Genomic DNA, 24,790 nt, shown 5'->3' on the forward strand with positions numbered 1-24,790 from the left:
CGGCACAAGGACAGCGTGCTCAACTTCAGACCATCACCATGTTTTTAGTCCCTAGGCTCCTGGGGCTTCATCTCTCATTTTCCTCCCCTCTCTGACTAAGTCCCTCCCCCTGGGGATCTGCCTGTGCTGCTCCCATCAACACCTGACACCGTCGAGGCCAATCAATGTTCAGAGGAGACTGTGTAAGAGCAGGGTGTAAGAGCCCAAGGGAGGGGAGAGGAAGAGGGTAACAAGGAGTGACAGAACGTGAATAGTGCACACAGGCTTTTCATAAGAACTTTATTTCTCAAAAAGGGGGGAAGAATCCAAAGTATTAAAATAATTCTCTAATTTTTTGTTTTGGAGAGAAAGGACGACAAAATAACTCATATAAAAATTTCAAGCACAATGGCCGTAGGTACTTCATCCTCAAACTTGCACCTCCCATCCACAGCTTTGGTTCCAGCCATGTCACAAGTAGGGCTGAGCTCTGGATCTGGAGAGGCTGCCAAGCAGTTAGAAAGCTTTTTATATTCACTCCACAGATAAATACAGAAGGCCAACCTGCCCAGTGCAAATGATTTAGTCCATCACTGTGACTATTTCTGATGAGAATGCTAATAAGAACTGCCCCTCTCCAAATTCTAAATCTCTCATTTCTGAAGACCAAGAGTGTGAAAGAAATGAAATGTTGAGAGACTTGTCAGGTATGACTGGCTCTTGTAACAACCAAATGCCAAAGGAGACTCTACCTCATTGAGGTGATAAAAGGTAAAAAGTGACTGTGATTTTTCCATTGCCTTTTATGTGGGAAAACCGCACCTTTCTGTTTTCATCATCAAAAGGAATTGCACTATGTGAAGCAATGTCCCTCTCTGTAGCAATCATGCAAAATCCCTATCTAGAGCAATTATGTTCTAACTTAGAGAAAAGAAAAAAAGAGAAGGGGGGGCGCTGGAACACGAGTCCTTAGCCCAGATTGATGTTGCCACACAGCCCAGAAGCATGGAGGTGCACTTTCCAACAGACAGGTCCTACCAGGAGGTGGGAGACAAGATGGGGCTCAGCCCGAGATGCTTGAGATGAGCTTCACTGTGAAGACCCCTCGGACACGCCCGGCTCTCCTCTGAAAGCGCTCAGTTGGTGTTTCGCTGAGGAATAGGGAGGTTCTCATGAAGGTACTTTAAACTTCCGTGCTCTGAGAAGTCCGAGACCACGTGGTCCTGCCCTCGCAGCAGCCACTTGGTAGTCAGTAGTCCTTCTAGTCCCACTGGCCCCCGGGCATGGATTCGAGATGTACTTATTCCCACTTCAGCTCCTACAGGAAAGCAAGGATTGAGGATGCAGCTTTGCCCAGCCTCTGCTTCCTGTCTACCCACCAGACCATCTCTTCCTTCTCCTCACTTGGCACCTTTCCCTTTCCTCTCCTGACCTACCCTCCCTAGGCTGGCCTGACTTCCACTCTCCCCATAAACATGTTCTCTGATCACTGTAAATCATGGTCAGGCCCCTTCTTCTAATGAAACAGACTACATGTGTGTCTCTTTCATATTTTATTCGCAGTGCATTTTGACAACTCTACAAGTGCTGTCTCTGACATCTGTCTTGTGTCTGGATTGCGTACCATTATCTAATATCTGGGCATTGTTTGAGGTGTACAACAATGTACAGAGGTTTTATCTCCCCAAGCATCCTTCAAACCCAAGATAGTAAGGGACATGCTCTAGATATTCCCCAGAATGCTCAGTTGCTAGGTGCTCATAAGACAGTGACTGAATAGTTGAAAGGATACTGTTCCTTTCCCTCCCTCCTGCTCCAGCCTCAGACATGGGGCATCGAGACTTTTTCTGGGTCTGGCGTGGTGTTCTGCAGAGCTCCCCTGCTCATCCCAACTTTACTGAGCAGGCAGTGGGCTAGGCCTTGGGGATAAAGTATGTGAATAATTGATGCAATTCATGGAGCTTGTATTCTTGTAGCTAAGGCAGCCAGAGAACACCTCAGCAAATAATTGCATGTGGTGATGGAGTGCAGTGGAGGGTGCTGGGATAGAGACTGGCAGGGTGGCAGCACCTGGAACAGGGTGGTCGGGGGAGCCTCCCTGAAGAGTTGTCTCTGGCTGAAACCTGAACAATGAGAAGCAGCCAGCTAGTGGACGGCAGTGGAGCAGTGCTGCAGGCAGCAAAGAGGTGCCTGGGGCAGTGGTTGGCAAGGAGACTGACCACTGGCTTCAAACTGGTTTAGTGGCATAGAGACCACATGACTTTGGGCATACTGCCTAACCATCTCTTGCTTCAGTTTTTTCTTTTGGAAAAGCAGGAAAATAATAAATCTGAGATAATGCATGTGATGTACTTATGCATGGTGCTGAAAATCTAGTAAATGCTCAGTAAATATTATCTGTCACTATTATTCACACATTTCACAGGAATTTACTCAACCAGAGTCTGAGCTTTTGCTCTGAGTGACTGATGGGAAGACAAGGCAGTGGTCTTTGCTCCTCCCCCATCTTGGACCTTCACTTGAATGCTGGGAACCTCAGCCCTTACAAGTGTGTTATTTCTTCTTTAAGAACATGGGAATTAAAAATAAAGAGCCCAATGACTAAGAATAACTAAGCAAAAGTCCCATTTAACAACGTTTCATAATTCAGTGAGAATTATTCCTCTAGGCAGTTCTCTATTCAAACGTTCAGAGGAGTTAAAATATTTTAAGTAGCTGAAATAATTGTCAGATATGTCATAAATGCCTTATTGGAGCTTTGTATAAGGGTACCCCTGAAAATTAGAGACTGTCTGAAACATCCTTATACTACTGGGGGGATGGAGATTTTACTAGTAATGATGGAAAGAGGGAGGGTGCCTTTCCAAAGCCTTGTATTTCAAAGTCTGTTTTAGAAGTCAACCTTGGGGAGGGGGGATCGGGATGGGGAACACATGTAAATCCGTGGCTGATTCATGTCAATGTATGGCAAAAACCACTACAATATTGTAAAGTAATTAGCCTCCAACTAATAAAAATAAATGGGGAAAAAAAAAAAAAAGAAGTCAACCTTGCACCTCTGGGCTTACATGTTTATTTCTGATGCTGATACTTCAGCCCAGCATAGGTAATAGTAATGCCTTCTTTTGTCCTATCCTTGGGGGGATTCCTATCTCTGAGGCAACCTGGATGTGTCTCTGAAGGAGTGAGCCTGCAGTGGCAGTGCCCTCATGGAACCCTGGATGCACACCTGTCACAACCCATGCATGCAGACACGCTGTGGTCTGCCAAACGTGGAAGGAGTGAGCCAGGCTCTGAACTCAAGCAGGTCTGGGTCTGAACACCAGCTGCGTGACTTTGGGCAAGTTACTTCATTTCTTTGAATCCTAGCATCCTCATCTATGAAAAAGGAAATACAAGTACCTACCTTCTTAACCTGTGAAGTGCCTAGAACACAGGACTTCTACCAGTTCATGGTAGCTGTGACCATTCTCTCTCACAAATCCACTTTCCCTCAGTCTGTCTTCATCACCCTGACCACATTTGTGACTGTAAATGCCAGGCATCTCCTCCACCCTCATGATGCTCCTTGGGCCACAAAGTGATCCACAAGGGACTGCTTTCTCTCCGACCAGACTCTTTCTTACCCAGTCCGAAGCGGTAGCCATCAGAGAAGCGAGTGCTGGCATTCCAGAACACACAGGCACTGTCCACGTGCTGGAGAAAGAACTCAGCTGTCTTCTCTGCAGCACAATGAAAATAAATTGAGTTAGGATGGCCTGGGAAAACTATCCCTGCTTCCAGCCACTCAAGAGGGCCGGCCCCTGGGGTACTCCCCTGAATATTAAACATATAGACTTGTGATTATCTGTAACAGGAAGAAAACAAACCTGCTTCATTAGTCATGCTGCCGAAGCAGTAGGCACATGGGAAAGACTGGGTTAGAGTCCAGATCTCCCTGTACCCTCAGTGTGGCAATGGCCTGTCTACACTGTTTCTTCCAGGCTCTGAGCCAAATCCTTAAGTCTCAACTCCACACCCACCAGCTGGATGACTGTGGGCAGGTCTCTGAACCTATGCCTGAGATCAATGAGGACTGACACCATCACCTAGTTCCCAGCTTGTGGAGAGGATATAATGAACTCACAGCTGGGGAGTACTCGTCCCAGACCCAGCAGATGGCAAGCACTTGGTAAGCACTAGCTGTTCTCACTGGTGGCTTCTCCTTGACCATAGGTCAGCCTCCCATGCCTGACACCCAGGCATGCCTTTCAGTGATCACACGGGGAAGCAACTAGTGACTATGCAGAGCTGGTTCTGCCCTACGCTACTTGGTTCTCTGCCTAACCTCTGGAGCCTTGCTTTCCTCACCTGTGTGCACATGTGCTAAGTCACTTCAGTCGGGTCCAACTCTTTGCGACCCCATGGACTGTAGCCCGCTAGGCTCCTCTGTCCATGGGATTCTCCAGGCAAGAATACTGGAGTGGGTTGCCATGCCTTCCTCCAGGGGATCTTCCCTGACCCAGGGATCAAACCTGCATCTCTTACGTCTCCTGCACCAGACAGGCAGGTTCTTTACCACTAGTGCCACCTGAGAAGCCCTTCCTCAGTTGTAAAATGGGCTTATTCCAGCAATCTGGAAAGACTGCTGCATGGATTAAATGGTGATGACTCTGACACATGGTGAGCCCTGTTTAAAGTGGAGTCAATCACTTCTTCCCTGCTCCCTCCCAGGGCCACTGTGACAATACAACGGGGTAACAGATATACAAGCACTAAGTGAACCAGCAAGTGCCGCCAACCCCGGGCACTATCAGCAGTCCGCTGAGACTGTGTTTTCCTGCAGGCCAAGAGGGGCTGAGCGGAGCAGGGCCAGCCTGGAGGTCAAGGCAGAAAAGGCAGACCCTGCGTGCTGTTGCCTGTGCAGACTGACCATTCTCGGTGACGATGACATCCGTGTGTGAGCTGCCATACTTGTGGATGTGGTCGATGGCATCCTGCACACTGTCCACCACTTCAATGCACAGCTCCAGGTCCCCGTACTCAGTTCGGAGGGACTTCACTTCAGAGGGGCTGAAGGTCAGATAAGAGGCGAACTTGGGGCCTGCATGAATCTTCACCTGGGCCAGAGGAAGTTGGGGGCAATGACTTAAACACGGCAGAAACAGGCAGTGCATACTCCTCCTTCTGGATCCAACAGCAAGGTGAGTTTAGAGATGATAAGCCTGGGGCTCCTGGGGCCTAGAAACCAAAACGGCCCCTGCTTCCTTTTAGAGGCAGCCTCCATCCTCTAGAATGCTCTGCTTTGGAAAATGCTGACAGCCACTTGCTAGCAACAGCCCCCAGTAAAAGTGGACCAGGGATTTAAGCAGGAAGTCTTATAAGCCCTTGACTGCTGGCATTTTACTGAAATGAACACACGACTAAAATCCCACTCCTGGCTAGAGGAATTTAAGGATCCTGAGGGCTGGTCACTGAGGATGCAGTCACAATTCTTCAGGATCAAGCACTGGCTCAAGGACCAACACGCCCCACTTGTCTGGTCCCTACTGCTCCCAAGGTTTTGCATGGTTTCCCATCTGGGGCCCCACATCCTCCAGGCCTGGGATCCAACCAGGTTCCCTATGGGCTGGAACCCTACCTCTGTGCAAGGCGCCCTCTGCTTTACTTCCTGCATTACAAGGTGCTTTGAGAAGTGCACACCCGGGCTCATTCTGACCAAGGAACGTCCAGGTGATGCTGAGAAGGACTGGTGACATTGTGGGTCTGTCTGAATCAGAACTGGAGGTTTGACTCTTGGATACAAGAGAGCTTTCCTCTTGTCCAGTCTAGTCCAGTCCAGCGTGGTGCCTGGCACACCCAGTGCTCAAACAGACCACTAGTGTGAGGTCAGGCCCCAAACCTAAGTGGTCAAGTGATCTAACTCCCTTGTAATTTGTGGGGTCCATTTTCATTTTCCAAACTGTCCTTGCAGGTTCCCATGCCACATCTGTAAGCTGACTGAAGCCTTCCTTTCCAGCAAAAGGATGGAAGGCAAGAGACACATGCTCAGGGTCAAAGCAACCAAGGCCAGCAGTCACTCTCTCTACTGCTGTGCCAGTTCACACAGTTCTGAAAGGACACCATGACACCAGATATTAAAGCTTAAAATGTGTCCTGACAGAAAATTTAACACTGTCCATTTTTACCTGGAGAGTGTCTATTTCTTTGCAATTAGGATTTTAGGATGGAACATACATTTATATTCAAAACTTACTGGCACTGGTTGTTTATCATCTTAATGATATGGTGAGAAAAGAGCAGACATTACACAAACTGCTCACTCCTAAAATCACTGCATTAATAAGCACATTAATATTGGTAACTGAAGACATTTTGTGGAGGGGAGGATATACGTAAATTTTTGGCTTGAAAACATTTCTGCATAATCTTTCCAAGTCAAACCAGACAGGAATGTGTGTTCAGAAACATAAACTTTATGCCAGGAAAGAGTCCATTCAGTGGGCTGCCATGTGATCGGCGTTATCTTTGAACCCTCTTAGCCCTGAACATACTCCACTTTGGAATGAAGCTATTTGTGTATGGGTTTCTTCCAGCCTCTAGAGGTATAGGCGTGTCTCACTCACTCTGTGTACTCAGCACACAACTTTGTATGTGGCAGATGCTCAAAAATATTGCTTCTCAGATGGCCTTAAACGGAATGGCAGCTGCTCCCGGTCTAATCCCAGAGGCTTCTAAATCTTGGGAGTGAGGACAGGAAGTGATGGCCTTGTCCTACCTGTTCCACTCTCAGCATGTCAATGATCTGGTCAAACAATGGTGTTCTCAGCAGGTCTCGGTGGATTAACAGGGTCTCTAAAGCATTACAGGCAGCTGGATATTCACATTTGGAGTCTCTAACTGAAAGAGGAGAATAAAGAATTGTTTCTATTAACATGAACCAGGGCCACTGAGGAAATGAGAACTATTTTGCGCACACAAGATGGGACCTGATCGAGCTCACCTAGCCTGGTGACCTTGTCGACACTGGCCTCTGAATCCACGTACATGTGGCAAATGCCTTCACTGTGCCCCATCACTGGGATGCCCTTAGCAGCTTTCTGGATGTCTCTGACCAGCTGGGAAGAGCCTCGTGGAATGATCAGATCTATCATTTTGTCTAAACGGCAAAGATCTTCTACTTCTTCTCTGGTATTCACCTGAAGAGGTAGAGAATAAAAAGATGAAGATGACTTTTGATCACACAAACTATGGAAGTAGCAGCATCCTTTACACAGATAAATGCTTGTACCTCCTGAGAATTAAGTCCGATGCTGTGAGAACTTATTCCAAAAACAAGGAATCATGGGAATTTAAAAATTGTCCAGCAAATGCTTAAACTCTACATGTCAGGTGCTGTGTTCCACATTACAAAACATGCAGGATAGGATCCCTGCCCTCAAAGAACTCATGAATCTGGAAGGGAAGACAGGACTAGGCCACAATGAGCCAAAACACAGGATGGATACTTTTAAAGATGACAGAAGAGGTACAAAGTGTGACCTCTGGAAGTTCACGAAGATACAGAGTATGCCAGGCTGTGAGGGTGACAAAGGGAAGTGGCTGCTCCACTGGCTCCCTGATCACTGCCTAATAACATGCTGCTGGATCTTACTAGGGACTCACGGTTCTCCATGCCTTGGGCTGACAACCTCTACCCTGGGATACTGGTTGGACTGACTGAAGTGCTTGTGTTAGACCTCGAAGATTATAGGCACTTTTTTCCTTCCCTTGATTTTTAATTTCCCCCAATATGGTTGTGTTACTAACAACAGAAGTACAAATATACATTTACAAGAAGGTTCACAGCAACTTCAATCTGCATCTCCCCAAACTGGAAACAACCCTGATGTTCATCAACAGAAGAAAGGATAAGCTATAGTACATGCTTATAAATGGAATACTACATAGCAGTAAAAAAGGAAAACTATTGCTGGATCAAACAATGAGAATGAATTTTGAGGACATAATGAACAAAGAAATACAGATGAAACAGTGCATTCTGTATGATTTCATTTATATGAAATTCAAGAATAGGCAAAAGAAATGGAATGTGAAAGAAGTAAAAAAAAAAAGGTTTGATGGTGGGGGGGTGGGGCATGCTGATGGGGAAGGGCATAGAGAGTCTTTCAGATGTTGGCAATGTTCTGTGTCTTGCTATGGGGGTGGTTATATATGTGTGTATATATATATATGGAGATAATTATATGGGTTTCCTAGGTGGCTCAGTGGTAAAGCAACCACCTGCCAATGGAGGAGACACAAGAGACGTGGGTTTGATCCCTGGGTTGGGAAGATCCCCTGGAGTAGGAAATGGCAACCTGCTCCAGTATTCTTGCCTGGAAAATTCCACGGACAGAGGAGCCTGGTGGGTTACATATAGTCCATAGGGTCACAAAGAGCAACTGAGCAAACAGGTACATCACATAAGATAAGGATTTTTTCTTTTAATTTTATTTTTTATTATATTTTTGGCCTTACCACATGGCATGTGGGATCTTAGTTCCCTGACCAGGGATTGAACTCATGCCCCCTGCAGTGGAAGTGCGGACTCCTAACCTTTGGACCACCAGGGAATGCCCAAGGATTCTTTATATATGTTACATACCAACAGGAAGGAGGAGGAGGAAATCTGGCACATTAAATGAGGATATGGTGCAGCCGAGACCTAAACCCCTACAAGGCTGTGCTCTTTCCATCCACTATGCTGCTGTAAGAATAGCCCAGCTTCTTGGCGGGGAGCATGTAATGAGGCAGGTTTGTAGATACACTAACCCCCCTCCCCACCAGCAGCCAACAGTATCCTGGAATGTATGCATGAGTGGGCCTCAAGGGAAAAAGAGAAGGATCTGGAGTCTGCTTGGGTCCAAATCTCAACTCTGAGTGCTTCTGGGGTGTTATTTTACCAATGAGCCTATTTTTCTTCCATCTATCAAATGGACCTAATAATTAACGGTATCCTTTTCACAAGGTTGTTGTGAGGATTAAATGAGATGATGGATGAAAGTGCTGTGTCCACAGTGTTAACAGCACGACCTCACACAAGCTGCATGATGGTTTCTGACAAACTTTCATAAAACATATCTCATCAGACCTGGCCTCAATCACTGCCAGTGAGCAGAGCCCAGGCCTCACACTCTAGGCCTGGTATTCCTGCTGCCTATAACCTCAGGAATGATTCCTGTCAATCAATGGTACCAGAACACAGCTGTGTGACAGGGGCCTTCAGGAACCACCCAATCTGGGCCAAGGCAGCACCAGCGCTGTCCAACGTCACAGGCACACAGAACCTGCTGCTCCTCCGGTTAAGCCTGCCTATATAAGTGGCTTTGCCTTTGCAGCCTGAGCTTTGCTTCAAACACCCAGAGACCTGGCCCGGCTCCTCTGGGCCTGACTGAGCTCATTCCCAGGGACCTACCAGCTGTACAGCCTCCTTGACTCCATGGATTGAGAGGGCCTCCTGGGTCAGGAGGTGAAGGATTCGGTTGCTGTGTGAGGCCTCCTTCCCTCCTTTGAGTAACAAGCCATTACCACTTGCTATAGCCAAGGCTGCCACCTGCAGATCAAAGAGGAATGCAGTCAAACACTGAGCATGTCTTTCTGTGCCAAGCACTGTGCTAATCACTTTATAAGGTCTACCGTGTTTAATCTTTACAACATTCCAGTGAATTAAGTACCTGTCTTATCCATTGCTTTACAGACAAGGACACTCACTGAAGCCCAGAGAGGTTGGTAACTCCTCAAGGACACACAGCTTGTAAGTGGCAGGGCTGGGGACCTTTATCCCAGAGCCAAAGCACAGATCTTAAGAAACTGTACTATACAGCTTCAGCACCATTACGGAGTAACCCAAGTTAAGTGCCCAGGGTCACACAGGCCCTACCCTCTCCGGCCACAGGTGCTCAGGAGCCTCCAGACTTAGGTGGTACTCCACCTGACTCAGCAGCACCGAGGCTATGCAGCACCTCTGGCCACACCCTACCATGGCCCCGTCGTTGCTCTGAGAGCTCTAATGCACAGCTGTGGCAGAGACTGCTGGCAGGACGAAGCAGGCCATCTACAAGGAGAGTTAGTTACCCTCTGGGAGTGAAGGGCTAATGACACTGATCTGATGAGGCCTGAAGCTGAACTTTCTAAATGCTTTAGGGATGAATGAAAATCTTCCTGCTTTTGTAATATATCAAAAAAAACTTTACAAAATAAAACTTGCTTGAACATGTTTATCTCCAGAATAATAATTCTTACTCCTGTTTTGTTTTTGTTGCCCATGAACCTCTTAAAAAATTATGTCAACTTTTCCCAAATAAATGCACAAACACACAGCATTCTCCCTGTAATTTGCAGGATTCATGTATTCCGTGATGCCGTCCAAGGTTAAGATCCCAGGTTGGAAATCTCAGCTGTAACTGGCTAAAGAGGAAACTTTTTCCTAGTGAAGTATCCGTTAGTATGGATAAAAGGTGGCAGAGAAACTTCATGGACACGGCCTGCAACTTAGAACTCATTTCTACCAGCTGACAGTTATCTCCGGGGGGTTCTTCATGAGACAGATATGCACAAAGAGGGGGCTGTGTGACAGCACCAGCCACAGGCTGAGGACAGACCCCAAAGATATGGGAGTCCCTTAGCGGACCAGCTAGTTTTAGATCATGTCAGGGAGTAGCCTCCACACAGCAAGTGGGACTCCCAGGGTCACATATGCCCTAGAAGAAAAGGTTCTATTTCTTTGTTTCTAAATAGACTCTCTCTTTGAAACTTTGGGGCTAGTGCAAAGAAAGAGCTGGTATCATCCTGTTGTCAGTCCAGTGGGGAACTGGTTCCGGATTTCTGGGAATTATTTAGGGCCACAAACAAAGCCACTCTCTAATTCCATCTTATACTTCAGAGCATGGCTGCTTGGCAAGATCTTTGCCACATGGTTTCTCCACAATTATAGCCTGTGATTTGTCAGATTTCCTAAAGGGCTTACATGTTAGGCTCCATCAACTACTGAAAGTTCTTCTTCCTAAGAGATGCACCTACAGGAAGCCATCTGTGACACTGATATTAAATGGTCTCTTTCAAATGGGCAAAAGCAGCTATTAGATGAATGAGCCTATAGCAGGGTAGCAGACACTCTGTGGTCAGGGAACAAAGTGCTCTGGTGAGCTAAGGTTTTGTCTTTTTGGCTGTACTGCGTAGCACATGGGATCTTAGTTCCCCGACTAGGGATTGAACCTGTGCCCCCTGCAGCAGAAGCATGGAATTGTTACAGAATGGGAGATTCATTTGGGCTCAAGGTTCAGCTTCATCCATACATCACAGGAGTATCGACTTCTATAAGCTTAACATTTTTTCTACTGTAAAATGGACATATGAATTACTGTTTTTAGTATTACTGGAAGAATCAAAAACATAAATTGCCTTAAGAGCAACCTGAGAATAAAGTCTCAAAAACTATCTCTGGGGAAAGGAAGGAAGGAAGGGAAGGAGGGAAGGGGTGGGAGGAAGGGAAACAAAAGAAGGATATCTCTGGGAGATTTATCTCTGAGTCCTGAAAAGATGTTCTTCCTCCAATTCCCTCCTCCAATGGCCGGCATTAGTCCCATACCTGGGGTAGACAGTCAGGGCGAGACTCAAAGATGACCAGCAATACTCCAATTGGGACAGTGACTTGTTCTAGCTCCAAGTCTTTGGCAATTCGCGTCCGGCGCAAAACCCGCCCCACACTGTCCTGGGAGGAGGCTGCAATCTGCCGCAGACCGATGGCCAGGCTGTTCAATTTAGACGTGGAGAGGCTCAAACGTTTCAGCAGAGGAGCTGCAAGTCTCCCTGAAGAGGTGTGAAGAGTACACGATGAAGCAGTAGACCTGGGTGGGTTCAGCTGTTTTACTGAACATGTGGCACTGTGTTAGGAGCAGACAAGGAACTCGGGGTCTCGGGGAGACAAGGACATGTCATTTACACAGCTTTGCTGGGAGGGGCAGTTTGGCAGCTTACATCATCATGTAGAGGTGTGGACACCCACACCCTTGGTGCCAGCAACTTCAGTTCCAGAAATTTATCATTTTCATGAGCAAATCTGCATGCAGGGTGGATACTTACCATAGCATTTTTATAACAGTGGGAACTGGAGTCTATCTATAGATTCACACAATGGGGTACAAAGCAGTTACTATAAATAAATTTCTATACTTACTGATATGGCAAGTTGTCTAGGATATAGTTTGTGGAAAATGTAAAACAAAACAGCATGCATGATATGACCCTAATTATCACATACTGCACATACATGTGCCCATAAATGTGCACAGACACATGTCAGAAAGCATTAAGAACAGTGATGATCTCTCTTTCTGTATTATTTTTTAATAATGAGTGAACTTTTTTATAATTGGTAGTAGTAAAGATGTTTTCTTAAAAAAAATAGAATTATGGTAAGTTCATATACAGAATTTTGTTTAAATTTAACAGTATGCACTGTGTGATTATCTCTCTTAACACACACACACATTTATATATATATATACATGTATACACATGCATTCAGGAAAACCATTTGGAATCACATATCACAAATAATCACTGGGCTTCCTTGGTGGCTCAGATGGAAAAGAATCTCCTTGCAATGCAGGAGACCTGGGTTTGATCCCTGGGTCGGGAAGATCCCCTGGAGAAGGGAATGGCAACTCACTCCAGCATTCTTGCCTGGAGAATGCCATGGACAGAGAAGCCTGGTGGGCTAGAGTCCTTGGGGTTGCAAAGAGTTGTACACGACTAAGCACATACACACATCACAAATCATTATTATGATTAATGTTGAATGATACTATGAAAAATTTCCTCTTTTTTGGTATAGTCATAATCACCAAGACAAAATAAAAAAAAGACTTGTACTTTGGAGTGGAGGAACCAACCTTTTATTAAAAAAAAAAAATCAACTTTTAATTGTAGTGCATATTAAATATTATACTCTAGTTTGTTACCTTATAATGCATACACATTTTCCATGTTGCCAAAATAATTTAATAATTGCTAAACATCCCATTGACTTGATACAATTCAATGCACATGACTGTACCAATGTTATTAAACACTCAGGTTGTTTCCAGTTTTCATCGGGATAAATAATCCTGCTCTAAGAATCTTTTTAATTTTTTTTAAAGAATCTTTACATGCAGAGCTGTTTTTTCCTCTTGCAATCTTTTCTTAGGATAAATTTCCTAAACTGGGCTCACCGAGTCAAAGGCAATTACCATGCTCATGTATATGCTAGACTTTGTTCTTAGGTCATGTGTGTCCTTATGGATTCCTAGAGAGAGATAACTGGGATCAGAAGTCAGAGCTCTGCCAACTAGGTGTGTGATCTTAAGCAGCAGCTTTAACCTCTGTGGGTCTTAATTCTTTTAAACTAAAGATTTCAGTAAGATGTCAAAAAAGATTTCTTCCATTTATGAAATTTTTTTGTGGTTTTCTGATACTGCAAAAATTCCAAAGACCAGATGTAAAGTCCAAAGAAAGTTCCAAGGTAATGGCTCAAAAATGTTTTAAGGAATGAAAGTAACACTGATGAGCCCTGCAAGGTTATTTTAAAGGGAATCTACTAATTTGGATGTTTGATTTGAGGCACATTTATTCACAAGAATATATAAACTCCATAAAATCAAGCCGCATTATTTTAGGATGGAAAAGACAGAGAATTAAGAAAAGGAGAGAACGATGAGGGCCTGCCTGACTCAACATGTAATCTAGTTGTCTGTAACGTAAGTTCAGCTTACTCTATCGTTAGGAGCTCCAGGGCATTTCTGGATGGCAGACTACACACTGGTTAAGGAGATAAAGCTATTTTTCACCACAGGCTGCACGAACTATTTCCACTATTCTTTTATACACTGTGCATCTGGGTTTGGTTCCCAGATCTGTCACTGACTGCATGGTTTTAGGTATGTTAACAACTTCTTTCTACTTTAGTTTTCTCCTCTGTATAACAGGGATAATAAATAGTAGCTACTTTATAGGTACCATATTCTAAAGAGAAAATGAGATCCTGCCTGTTAATTCTTAGCATAATGCCCAGCAACACAAAGGCCTCAGTAAATGTTACCTGCTATTAGCTGAATGTCTAAAATAGTGAGGTCCTCCATCTTTTTCCTTTCTGACTTGTGATGTGTGGGGAATGGAAAAAGCCCCTCAGCAGGTGGGGGGTGGGTGGGTGTTGTACGGAGTATCCAAGAAAGAGGTTGGAGGTAGTAGGTGTACTTTAAAAAATCCCAAAGAATACCAGCCACCAACCCTCAATAAAAAATGATGTGTAAGATGTAACTCCTTCCATGACGATCTTGTCTTTGGGCAGACTATGATGTAAGAATTATTGGTAAAACAAAGAATAAAAACCAAACCAAATCCCTCCATAACACTGACTCAGCTGCCTGCTCTTTACCTTCGGCCTCCTCCAAGTCTTTTTTGTTGGCTAACAGGATCTCATCTCGCTGGTCTGTCAACAGATCGGCCAGGTGATGGATAATCTCTGCTCTCTAGGAAGAAAGGTTAAAGATTAACACAAATAAGCAAACATGTTAACCCATGAAGAATGCACACTACACTTTTAGATTTACTCTTCTGAGTGTGCCAGGCTTTACTCCGAAATCCCATTACCAATGACTGAAATCTCCCAACTTCATTCATTCATTTCCTACCACCACTCCCCTCATTTTTCCTTCCTCTCTCAGTATTAATCTTTCTACTTTTCTTCCTCTTGTACCACTCCTGATCATGATGATTAACAAACCCTGGCCTTGTGTTGGGGAGAAGGCATGCATTATTCAGTTCACTGATGAGATGGGCCAGCACTTGAAATCAGCATGATATACACACTGCACTTATTTAACAGCACCAGCTGTGTACCTGACTTCCCAGGTTAAGTTTTTGCATCTAGTTCTTCTTTCTTGACAATTATTAATGTTTATTAAATGAATTCAGTCAACAGGGAAAAATCCCGTCCTGAATGCTGGAGGAGACCCCAATCCTTACCCACCTAGATAAGAAGACACAGCAAATCAAAGCAGTGATTATTGAAGGAGTAAAATAAGTGACTAAAGAGAAACTATGGTCCTCTTGGGCTTTCTTTTCTCTACTTGTAGTTATTTCAAATTTTCTTTTCCATTCTCAGGCCAAAGAACTCCTCAGAAGAAACCTACATACATCACTTTCAAATCCAGCCTTAACATCACAACTATCAGGAAGCCAGCCCCCGCGTCCACCCGACCTTCTCACATTTTATTACATCTGCTACTTCAACTGACTGAGTCACTGTGGACAGGGCAGGGCTAAGCTATGGACAGACTCTGAAGCTTCCATCTTGTAAGTAAGCTAGGTGATTTGGGTGAGCTGGGATAAGTTACTTTCCTACATTTCCCTGCCCAGTATGTGGCAGGATTAGGGAGCCTCTCTGGTCTCATGATTTCCATGATATTTTTGATCAAAGCATCATAATGATGCCAAGCTACCTTAGACTTCAGCCTATAAAAGACAGAGGAGAAAATGAAATCGAGAAAAATGACAAAACAAATCTGAATCACACTTATTACTCAGATTTAACTCTATGGCACCTGAGGAATAGATGGAGAAACAGCAGGCTTCACTGTGCACTAAACCTCACAGCATGACTCGCTCTGAAAACTAAAAGAACTATCAGCAAGGGTTATTACCTGCTCAGGTTCCAAAGTGGCTAACATCCTTCCTCCTGATCGAGCCATTTCTCCCTGCTGCTCCACAGTAGGGCCTGCAAGAACATGTGCAGACATCAGCTCATGGTCATGATGTGCTTGTTTCACATCCAGAGATCACTCTGACCAAAAATTGGCAGACGAGCATACAAGATTAACTCACGCAGAAACATAAGAACCTGTCTGCACACAATATGATTTACATCTTTTGGAGTTCTCAATTCCACTTTGGCTTAAATTTTCTAATGTGTTTGCACTGCTGAATGTAGATTACATGACAATGCTGACTTTTTGAACACCTGAGAGAACACACACCATTTCTTATACATCTTTGCATCTCTAGTGTTCAGTAGCACCTGGCATCCAGCATGGGCCTAGCAAATGTTTCTTGAGAAAATGGATACTTATATTCTTTAACTTAATGATTTTAGCAAGAAAAGAAGGCTTAGTTAGTCAGGTTGGATAAGTTTTACAAAGACAGGAGAATCCAATTTTGCAAGCAGCATTAAAAAGTACACCATATTTCACACTATTAGCACATCAATTTTGTGAGCTCTCCTCCTAGGAGACTCTGTCTTCAGCCCCATCTAGGCCATGGAGGCACTAGCTATCATCCATAGACCACGGGACACTATGAAGAACTACTTACCTGCAGGTTTTACTTCGGAAAAGAAAGTGCCAACTTTCTTTCCCTCCACAATGTCTGTGATGACATGCCCAGACACCTTGGGGTGGGTCCCATTGGCAATGACCACAGAAGTACCACCTTGTAAAGCCCAGAGAGCCGCTTTCACCTAATGGGAGAAGTTAGATCCATGGATGAGATTCAGACCTTTGTAATTTTTTTTTTTTTACCAGTAAGTATATAAACAGATTTTTATTGCAAATTATATCTACTAATATTTAAAAAGAGCAATTAAGATGATAATAATACATCCAAATGGCATTTATTCATTACTATGAAATTCTGGTTAGGTACAAGTATAACATACATGATGATACAACCATTAATCACACAGGTTCAGGGATACCTGAAATGGCATTCACTTAAGTATTCAATACTTCATGATCCAGACCTTTGCAGGGTCTAGGCCCCTGCACTTAAAACATGAAAAAACAAAGAAAATACAATGTGATACTAAGCAATTTAAGTATCTGTAGGAAGGTCTTCAAGTAGCTCAGAAGCTCTGAAGACACACTCAGCCCACGTGTTTGTCTCAGCCCAATCCTGGCACGTGTAGTCTAAAGAGGAACCAATCTGCTCCTTGTGCTCAGCATGTTCTCCAAGACACTGGTACTGAGACGCATGACTTCTACATTTGACTTGTTGTGCCTCAACTCAAGAGTCCAGTCTGCTGCTTGACCAGAATATGATCCTGAGTACTCTGAGCTACATATATGGGGGTGTGGTCTTCACCTCTGCTATTGCTACAAATGATGCTATACCTGAAGGGTATAACTTCTTAGAAAAATTAATGGGAGAGAAGAATTTTGTAAAAGATTTTATCAAAAAATATTTGAGCTCTAATAAAAACACTTAAGAGGAATTATGAATTATGAAAAATACACATCCTGTTCTTTAAGAGGTTACAATATGAACACATCCTTTATACATCACTAATACAAATATATAGAAAGACATGACTAAATATAGGCACACAATGTTCATTAAACCTTTATTTAGATATGCATCATCTTTGTATATATACATCAGCCCTCAAACAATTTACAAAAGCAAGAAGGATAAAATACTGTTTGGTTTTAAAATTGTTATGGGCAGTAAAGGCAACAGAGTCCTACCTTGGCTTCCATGCCACCCATTCCGACTCTGGACTTGGTTCCGAATGTCACAGACTGCTGATCACCAGGATAAAATATATCAATGAGCTTTGCATCATCTGACCCTGGGGGGCTGTCAAAGAGACCTAAAAAGTAAACAAGAGTCAGTAATACTGGTTAGCAGAAGTGAGCAACCCCCAAGAGAGACCTCCCTGGGGACCTGCCAACCACTCTGTACTCGACTTATACAGCTAAATTCTGCTATTTGGCCAGCTCTGATGAGAAAAGAGGTTAGGAGGTCCATGGAGCCTACCCACACTGAAAATCAGCTCCAGGAGGACATACCTTACATACTTTTATTAACTTAACCTGGTAAATGAATGTTTGCCAGCATCAGAGCACAGCCATATCCCTGGCACAAAATTTACTGGTCCTGCCTACAGTCTACCGTGAAGCTGTCCTCACCTTTGCCATTGCTACTTATGATACTGAACCTTAAGGATGCAACTGAAAAAGGTGAGTAGCTTTTACACAAGCAGTGCAGCAGCGGGATACTGTTTAATGTGACTATTTCCAAAGGCATGAAATATGAGAGGCTCTCATTCACTCTCAGAGTACCCTTTCAAACGGTCACACTGCACTCCCCACATTATGGGTAAGTCTCTGAAGGTCAGGCTGAATTAGCAAAAGAGTGTAGCTTTGTCACCACAAAGCCAATGTCCTCTTTATAACTGAGGAGACTGACATAAAATGAGAGTTACATAAAATGTTATATGCATATCATCCAAGATTAAAAATCTTCACGATTTCACTTTGAGAAAGAGTGTATCTGAGCCTTGAAAGGCGAGATCTAAGGGGAACACAGGCAGAGGGAACTGCTAGTAGTCAGAGGCTGGCTGAAGGACATTTAGGCAGTGGTGTTTCTGGTTTCAAGTTAACTGCTTTTCTTGTGCTAAAATACACCCCTCTGCTCCAAATCTTTAATACAATCAGGCCATATGCATCCTCCCTAAGAGAGTAAGGGAATCAGAGTGGTGAGAATAGCCAGCGTCCAGTACACAACAAAGCAGTGCAAACCACGAGCAGCAGTTACACACAGAAAGAGAAATAACCTCTCATGACCCCTGTCTGCCTCAACCCAGCAGCTCACAGCTCTAGGGGTCCAGGGCTGGGTTGTTCTCAGAAGGCATTATGCTATGAGATCATAAATAGTATTTGACAATTTAAGCCAAACCTCCAGAGACACCTCAAGTTCCTAGCATTCTGATATTTCACCTACTTTTCTTTTTCATTATAGCAGCCTCTCAAACCCACTAGGAGTGTACTTAAAATTCTGGCATCTTTCTAAAAATCAATATTCAGTGGATAACTAATCAGAGTTAAGAGCACAAGCCTGCTGCCAATGGTCAGTTTTGGTGTTTGAGGCTGCATTAAAACTAAGGTTTACTAAAGTCTAGTTCAAACTGGGTTTTATTTTTATTATTATTTTTTAAAATAATTTTATTTATTTATTTCTGGCTATGCTGGGTCTTCATTGATACACGCTGGCTTTCTCTAAACTGGGAACAAATCCCGCCATATTATCCTGCCATGGGAGTGGGGCAAGGAACTAAATAGGTTTTTCCTAACTTGCTGAGAACGTAATGGGGGTACTTTTGGGATCCTGTATGTTTGGCCCACTTTAGATAACTCTACCATATTCTCTATGGATCAAAATGGGAGCAGGTTAAGAAAGTGAGCAGAGTGAATGGAAAGCCAAGTTGGGAGTTGGGAGTGCCCCTCCATGAGGAGGGGGAAAGCAGAGGGGAACAGAGTAATACACAAGAACACAGTGGTCACACAGCCTGGAATTTCCATAGTGGAGCCAATTTAAAATAATGTATCTCATGATTTACATTAAAAACTAAAAGTGATCAAGACCACTAGGTGGTATCACTTCACAACCACCAGCGTGGCTATAATCAAAATGGCGGATACGAAGAAGGGCTGGTGAGGATGGGAGAAGCTAGAACCCTCATACACTGCTGGGAAAATGTAAAATGGTACAGCTGCTTAGGAAACAAGCCTGGTACTTCTTCGAAAGGCTGAACAAATGACCCAGCAATTCCACTCCTAAGTAAAATAAAAAGTATGTTCACACCAAAACTTGTGCACAAATGTTCACAGAATCATTAGTTATAATAGCTTAAATGTCTATCATCTTGACAATTAGGTAAATAAAACCTACAAATAGGTAGTGTATCTACATAGTGGAATATTATTTGGCAATAAAAATAAATGAAATACTAATATGTGCTATAACATCAACAAACCTTGAGAACATTAAACCAGTCATGAAGGATCACATACACATACTGTATGACCACATTTACATAAAATGTCTAGAATAGGCAAATCAATAGACAGAGGGGGGACTTCCCTGGTAGTCCAATCAATAAAACTCTGCAGTCCCAATGCAGGGGCCCCAGGTTCAATCCTTGACTGGGGAACTAAGATCCCGTATGCTACATCTAAGCCCATGCACCTTAACTACTGAGCCTGCGCAATATAGGCCCCATGCAGCACAACTAGACAAGCCCACATGCCTCAATGAAGACCCAGAGCAGTCAAAATAAATTAAAAAAAAAAAAATAGAGACAGAAGGTAAATTCGAGGTTGCCAAGGGCTGGAGGGTTTTGGAGGATGTGAGGAGTGACTGCTAAAGGGTTTGGGTTTCTTGTTGGGGTGATTAAAAATGTTCTAAATTGTGGGGAGGGGTGAACAACTGTATGAATATACTAAAAATCACTGAACTGTAAATTTTAAAAGGTAAATTATATGTTATGTGAACTATATCTCCATATAGCTGTTGTAAAAAACAAAATTAAAGTGCCTGGAAATGACAACATTTCACAGCATTCAAACTTCATCTCCCAGGTACCTCCCCTCCACCGCCACCTTTTTTGAATCATAAAACCCTCTTCAGACCATATGGCTCAGAAAATAATGGTCTACAGTGAAAAGATTAGGGGAACTCATGCTCACATATACAGTATTTAAAACAAAGACTGGACATAAAGGAAAGGCATTTCTTTGTACCTTCTACATCTGAGAGAACAATTAAGAGGTCAGTCTTCATTTCCACAGCCAGACGGGCAGCCAGGCTATCATTATCTTTAACACTAATAACCTAAAATACAGGTATAAAAAGCTGTGAGTAAGGGACCTGTGTAGTTCAAACAGAAGTTCACAGAAGTACTCAGCTAGGCTCTGGCAGGCAAAATGAACGCATCTGAGCATGTGCATGATAGCTCTGAAAGGCCCTTTCAGTCTGCAAAACACCATGCCAACTGGCAACCCCCTCTCCAAACATGCCCCCTTCTCTCCACTGACACACACAAGCCATGCCCACAGCACCACCTTAAATCCATATTGCTCCTCACTGGTTGAATGAAACCCCCTGATTTTACAAGAGCTTATGCAGCCACTGCTCCAGGAGGCCAGCTTCTCTCCCATTTCTCCAACTTGTTTATGCCCAACATCTGGTGTCAGTACATGCAGCATAGCATGGCATTAGTGTCTACAGCATGCTCAACCCTCATGAATACTTTACCCACATTTACCCCCTGGAGATCGCTATTGGGCTCTGCTGGAGGGACAACAGCATCGTTTGTGTTGACAATGGGGACGATGTTCATTCGCAGAAGCTCATGAAGAGTCCCATTGAGGTTTCGGCGCTTCTGCTCATCGTGGAAATCCAAATTGGTCACCAAAATCTAAAAGGATTAAAGAGATTGAAAATACGGGAGACAGGAAAATAGTGAACTTCCCAGGAACAGCATTCATACAAAGGATGCTAAGAGTATAGGAGTTAAACTTTAGGTTTCTTGGATCCTGAAAAGTTCAAAATGGAACACATCTTTGGAGACTTATCTAACTCTTCTGGAGATGAGAGAAAAGAATCACCTGGAAGATTTTAGGATGCTCAAGACATCTTGCAAAAGTACTTTAATCCTTAGAAAGCTATGAAATCTCATCCATTTACAAAATTAAGAAAATGAATGTACCTACTTTAGAGGGATCTGGGGACAGTAATGACTGCCATTTCTAAACAATCTTTGTATCCCAACATTTGATTCAAAGTCTGGCCAAACACACAGTAGGTGCTGAAACATGTGAGTGAGTGAATGAACCGTTACTCTGCCTTGAACACGTACTGAACAAAATGGAACGGGGCCGTACTGTCCCTATTTTGTCTCTGTGGCTGACCACTGCCGGAGTTAGCAAAGACTGTATCTGAGCAAGTGGGATGAGTCTGAAAGGCTTATGGAGGTGAGTCTTTACACAAACTGAAAGAAGGGCTCGACATAACTAGTTCAGGGACAGATTTACTCAAGCTGCTCAAAGGCAAGAGTGGAGAGCTGGGTGTGGGGGCTGGCTAACAGCTCCCTCTTGCTGGAATCAGAGTATTAGGCAAAGTTTAGCAGGAGAGATAGATAAAGGAGGATGACAGCAGGAAACAAAATGGTAACAAACTCCAAAGCTCATGAAGTAAATGTCTCAATGAAATCCCTCTGACGTTCATGGAAGAAGGCTCCTGTGATATAGGACAGAGCTGAGGTAGGAAAGGCTAGAGGCAAATGGTCAATACAGAAGGTATTGAAAGAATACAAGTGGGAATGGTTAAGTCCTGAACTAGGGTCTGGCTATGGTAACTGAGAAGATAACAGCAGCCTTAATGATATGTGATATTTGGGTGATGAAGACAAAAATGGTAACATCACCAAGGGAAGTAATTTACTCACTCATCTGATAAAAAATTGTTTGAGCACCTCTGAAATGCCAGACCCTGTACTAGCTGTTGGGATGGAGAATAACTATGCTGATGATTTGGGGAAGATGGAATAGGTTAGACCATGAATGTCTTTTCAGAAAGTTTAGTCCTGTAGGAAACAGGCCTGGGTCAAAGGTGAACATATAGATTTTGGTCCTGGTGGTGGAAGGTCAAACAATAAAAGTAAACACATGTGTAAACAGGAGAGGCAAGCAGGAGGTATAAAGGCTCAGTGAAAATATCTATTGCTCAAACAGTTTAGCAAATAAGAGATAGAAGACAAGAAACCAGAGAGAAAAATACGTGTTTGGAGAAAGTCGATTTGTTAGGATGCAAATCAGGTTCATTTCTATGAAGAAAAAACAGCTGCTGTTCTTGTTTTCTTCTATGAAGAAAAAACAGCTGCTAAGTCTTTAGCCTGACAACTTATGGGAAACTTTCAAAAGCCCCCAATAATGGTCTTAAGAACAGGATTACTAAATAAAACAAGGAACCATGGGATAAGGTGCAAAGAGCAAAGATTTCCTGTAGATCAGATCTTGGGCAAGGCAAAGGTGTTGGGAGTGAAGGGGCCCCTAGATGAAGGCAAACAAAAGCAAAGTTCCTGGACTTTACTTTCCTCACCTGGTTCTAGGCACTTAAAAAAAAAAAAAAAATTAAAGACTAAAACTGTCATTGGACTATGGAGGAAAAAAGAACAGATAAGAGGTGCCCAAAATTGAGATTTCCACTGCATTTATGTGACTGAAAAAAAATCTGAGACTTCAGAGTGGGGTCCCAGACACAAGCAAGAGTGAACAAGTACATGCTTTTCTGTTTCAGCTCCCTTACTCAATGACACTCTGAACATCATTATGGATAACAACTGGGAAAATGATGGAAAAACAGAAAAAGTGATAGGAAATGAAAGAGCCAAACCTGAAAGGATGTATGATAACATCATCTGTATATAACATCATCTGTATATAAAAATATCTGTGTAAATGATAGGATCAGAGGCAGCAAATCTGAAAATAACTTGGGAAGTTAGGTTTTTTCAGTTGTTTCTATTTAGTGTACAGTTGTATAGTCGATTAAAAATACAACTGACAAGAAATCTGCAAATTAAGGTAAAAAAGAAATAATGTAGAAAGAAGATTCTAGAACATTCAGGCAGTAACCTCATGTTCCATGAGGACTGGAACATGGCTGATTTGTTTGCTGCAGTATCCCCGATGTCTAATAGGCTCCTCAGTACACAGTGGTGCACAATCAACATTTGCTAAATGAATTAAAAACCAATGAACCAAAAGCATTATCCTTCAATGGTTAGTAGATATGTATTATATAAGGCAACCAGATGCAAAGAGAAACAAGCTACCTGAAGTCAAAGAAATCAATGAAATAAAGACATCTAACCTATCTTCAGAGGAAGTATCGGTTCTTGCAGTAGTCCTAAGAGTTACAAGTATAGCAACAAGAGCTAACATTACTGAGAAAAGTATGTGTTGTACCAAACACATTAGATGCTTTTCACACATTTTCTCACTGAGCCCTTCTGAAAACCCTCTGCAGGAGGCACTGGTGACATCCTCATTTTTCAATATGGAAACTGAGGCACAAAAAGGCTGAAGAGTTTCTCCAGATCTTCCATCTAGCAAGTGGTGAAGCTGAGACTGTATCCTGTCAGTCTAGCTCCAGAGCCCGGCTGGCAATCACCTTATTCCACGGGAATCACCCTCACAGGTCCCACCCCCTTGCAAAGGTCAGCCTCTCACCTGGGCAGCACAGATGCTGTACTGGGTAAACATGGCTTCATACAAGGCCATCAGCCCACTCTGTCCAGCAGCTGCACAGGCTCGGGCTTCTAAGACTGGAATTGCCTGTAACATGCCAACAGACAAGGTGTGGCTGGGAGGGTGGGGAGGAGGCCTAAGGACCCAGTTATAGGGGGTGGGGAAGCCACACTCACCATCTCTTTCAGGTGGTTCTGCCCTGAGTGTAGGGCCTGCCTTACGCTCTGAGACAGAAGGATCTCATGGCGCAAGCGCTGCTTGCCGAAGGCTACAGCTCCACTCGTCACCAGCATCATCTCTCGGCCTTGATTCTGCAGCACTGACACCTGACGATGATGAAGGAAAAGGCACAAGTCCCTGTAATATCTCTTTCCTCTCATCACAAGAGATTCAGGCAGGGTAGACTAATGAGTGGATCCCAAGTGCCAGTTGATAGATCAGCACTGGGCTGGCTCTGGAAGAAATCACCCAGGTTGTGTGATAAAAATACACAGTTCTACACATTTCCTCAAATCTGACAAGTAGATGGCAGACAGAAATGAGAAGTTTTAATAAGGAGATTCTGGTATGCAGCCAGGTTTCGCACTGATAGGACTTGAAGATACATAGAAGAGTCTATAATATGGAAGGCCTAGCTGTTTGAGGAAATGAAGCCCAGAACACAAGTCTGGAGCCAGGAAATGCAGCATAAACTTAGCAGATGGCTTCTCAAATTCTAAGGC

At 43.6% G+C, this 24,790-nt stretch overlaps 1 protein-coding gene across 4 annotated transcripts in view; it reads right to left on the reverse strand.

Moving 5' to 3' along the window:
- Window positions 1–262: 262 nt before the first annotated feature.
- Window positions 263–24,790, reverse strand: part of ALDH18A1 (aldehyde dehydrogenase 18 family member A1) — a 39,201-nt gene continuing 14,673 nt past the window's right edge. For 3 of the 4 annotated variants that reach the window (XM_061162248.1, XM_061162245.1, XM_061162246.1), the window contains 15 exons: window positions 24,245–24,394; window positions 24,051–24,155; window positions 21,077–21,235; window positions 20,559–20,649; window positions 17,502–17,626; window positions 16,351–16,495; window positions 15,684–15,757; window positions 14,417–14,510; window positions 11,588–11,808; window positions 9,416–9,553; window positions 6,962–7,157; window positions 6,737–6,858; window positions 4,892–5,078; window positions 3,606–3,701; window positions 263–1,297 (listed from right to left, as the gene is read on the reverse strand). In XM_061162248.1, the coding sequence (XP_061018231.1) occupies window positions 1,116–1,297; window positions 3,606–3,701; window positions 4,892–5,078; window positions 6,737–6,858; window positions 6,962–7,157; window positions 9,416–9,553; window positions 11,588–11,808; window positions 14,417–14,510; window positions 15,684–15,757; window positions 16,351–16,495; window positions 17,502–17,626; window positions 20,559–20,649; window positions 21,077–21,235; window positions 24,051–24,155; window positions 24,245–24,394 (2,085 nt within the window). In that variant the 3' untranslated portion in view covers window positions 263–1,115. The remainder of the gene's footprint in view (window positions 1,298–3,605; window positions 3,702–4,891; window positions 5,079–6,736; window positions 6,859–6,961; window positions 7,158–9,415; window positions 9,554–11,587; window positions 11,809–14,416; window positions 14,511–15,683; window positions 15,758–16,350; window positions 16,496–17,501; window positions 17,627–20,558; window positions 20,650–21,076; window positions 21,236–24,050; window positions 24,156–24,244; window positions 24,395–24,790) is intronic. The other variant, XM_061162249.1, reaches the window with a different exon arrangement.

This window comes from Dama dama, chromosome 15 (assembly GCF_033118175.1).
Source record: "Dama dama isolate Ldn47 chromosome 15, ASM3311817v1, whole genome shotgun sequence".
In the NCBI taxonomy this organism is placed as follows: domain Eukaryota; kingdom Metazoa; phylum Chordata; class Mammalia; order Artiodactyla; family Cervidae; genus Dama; species Dama dama.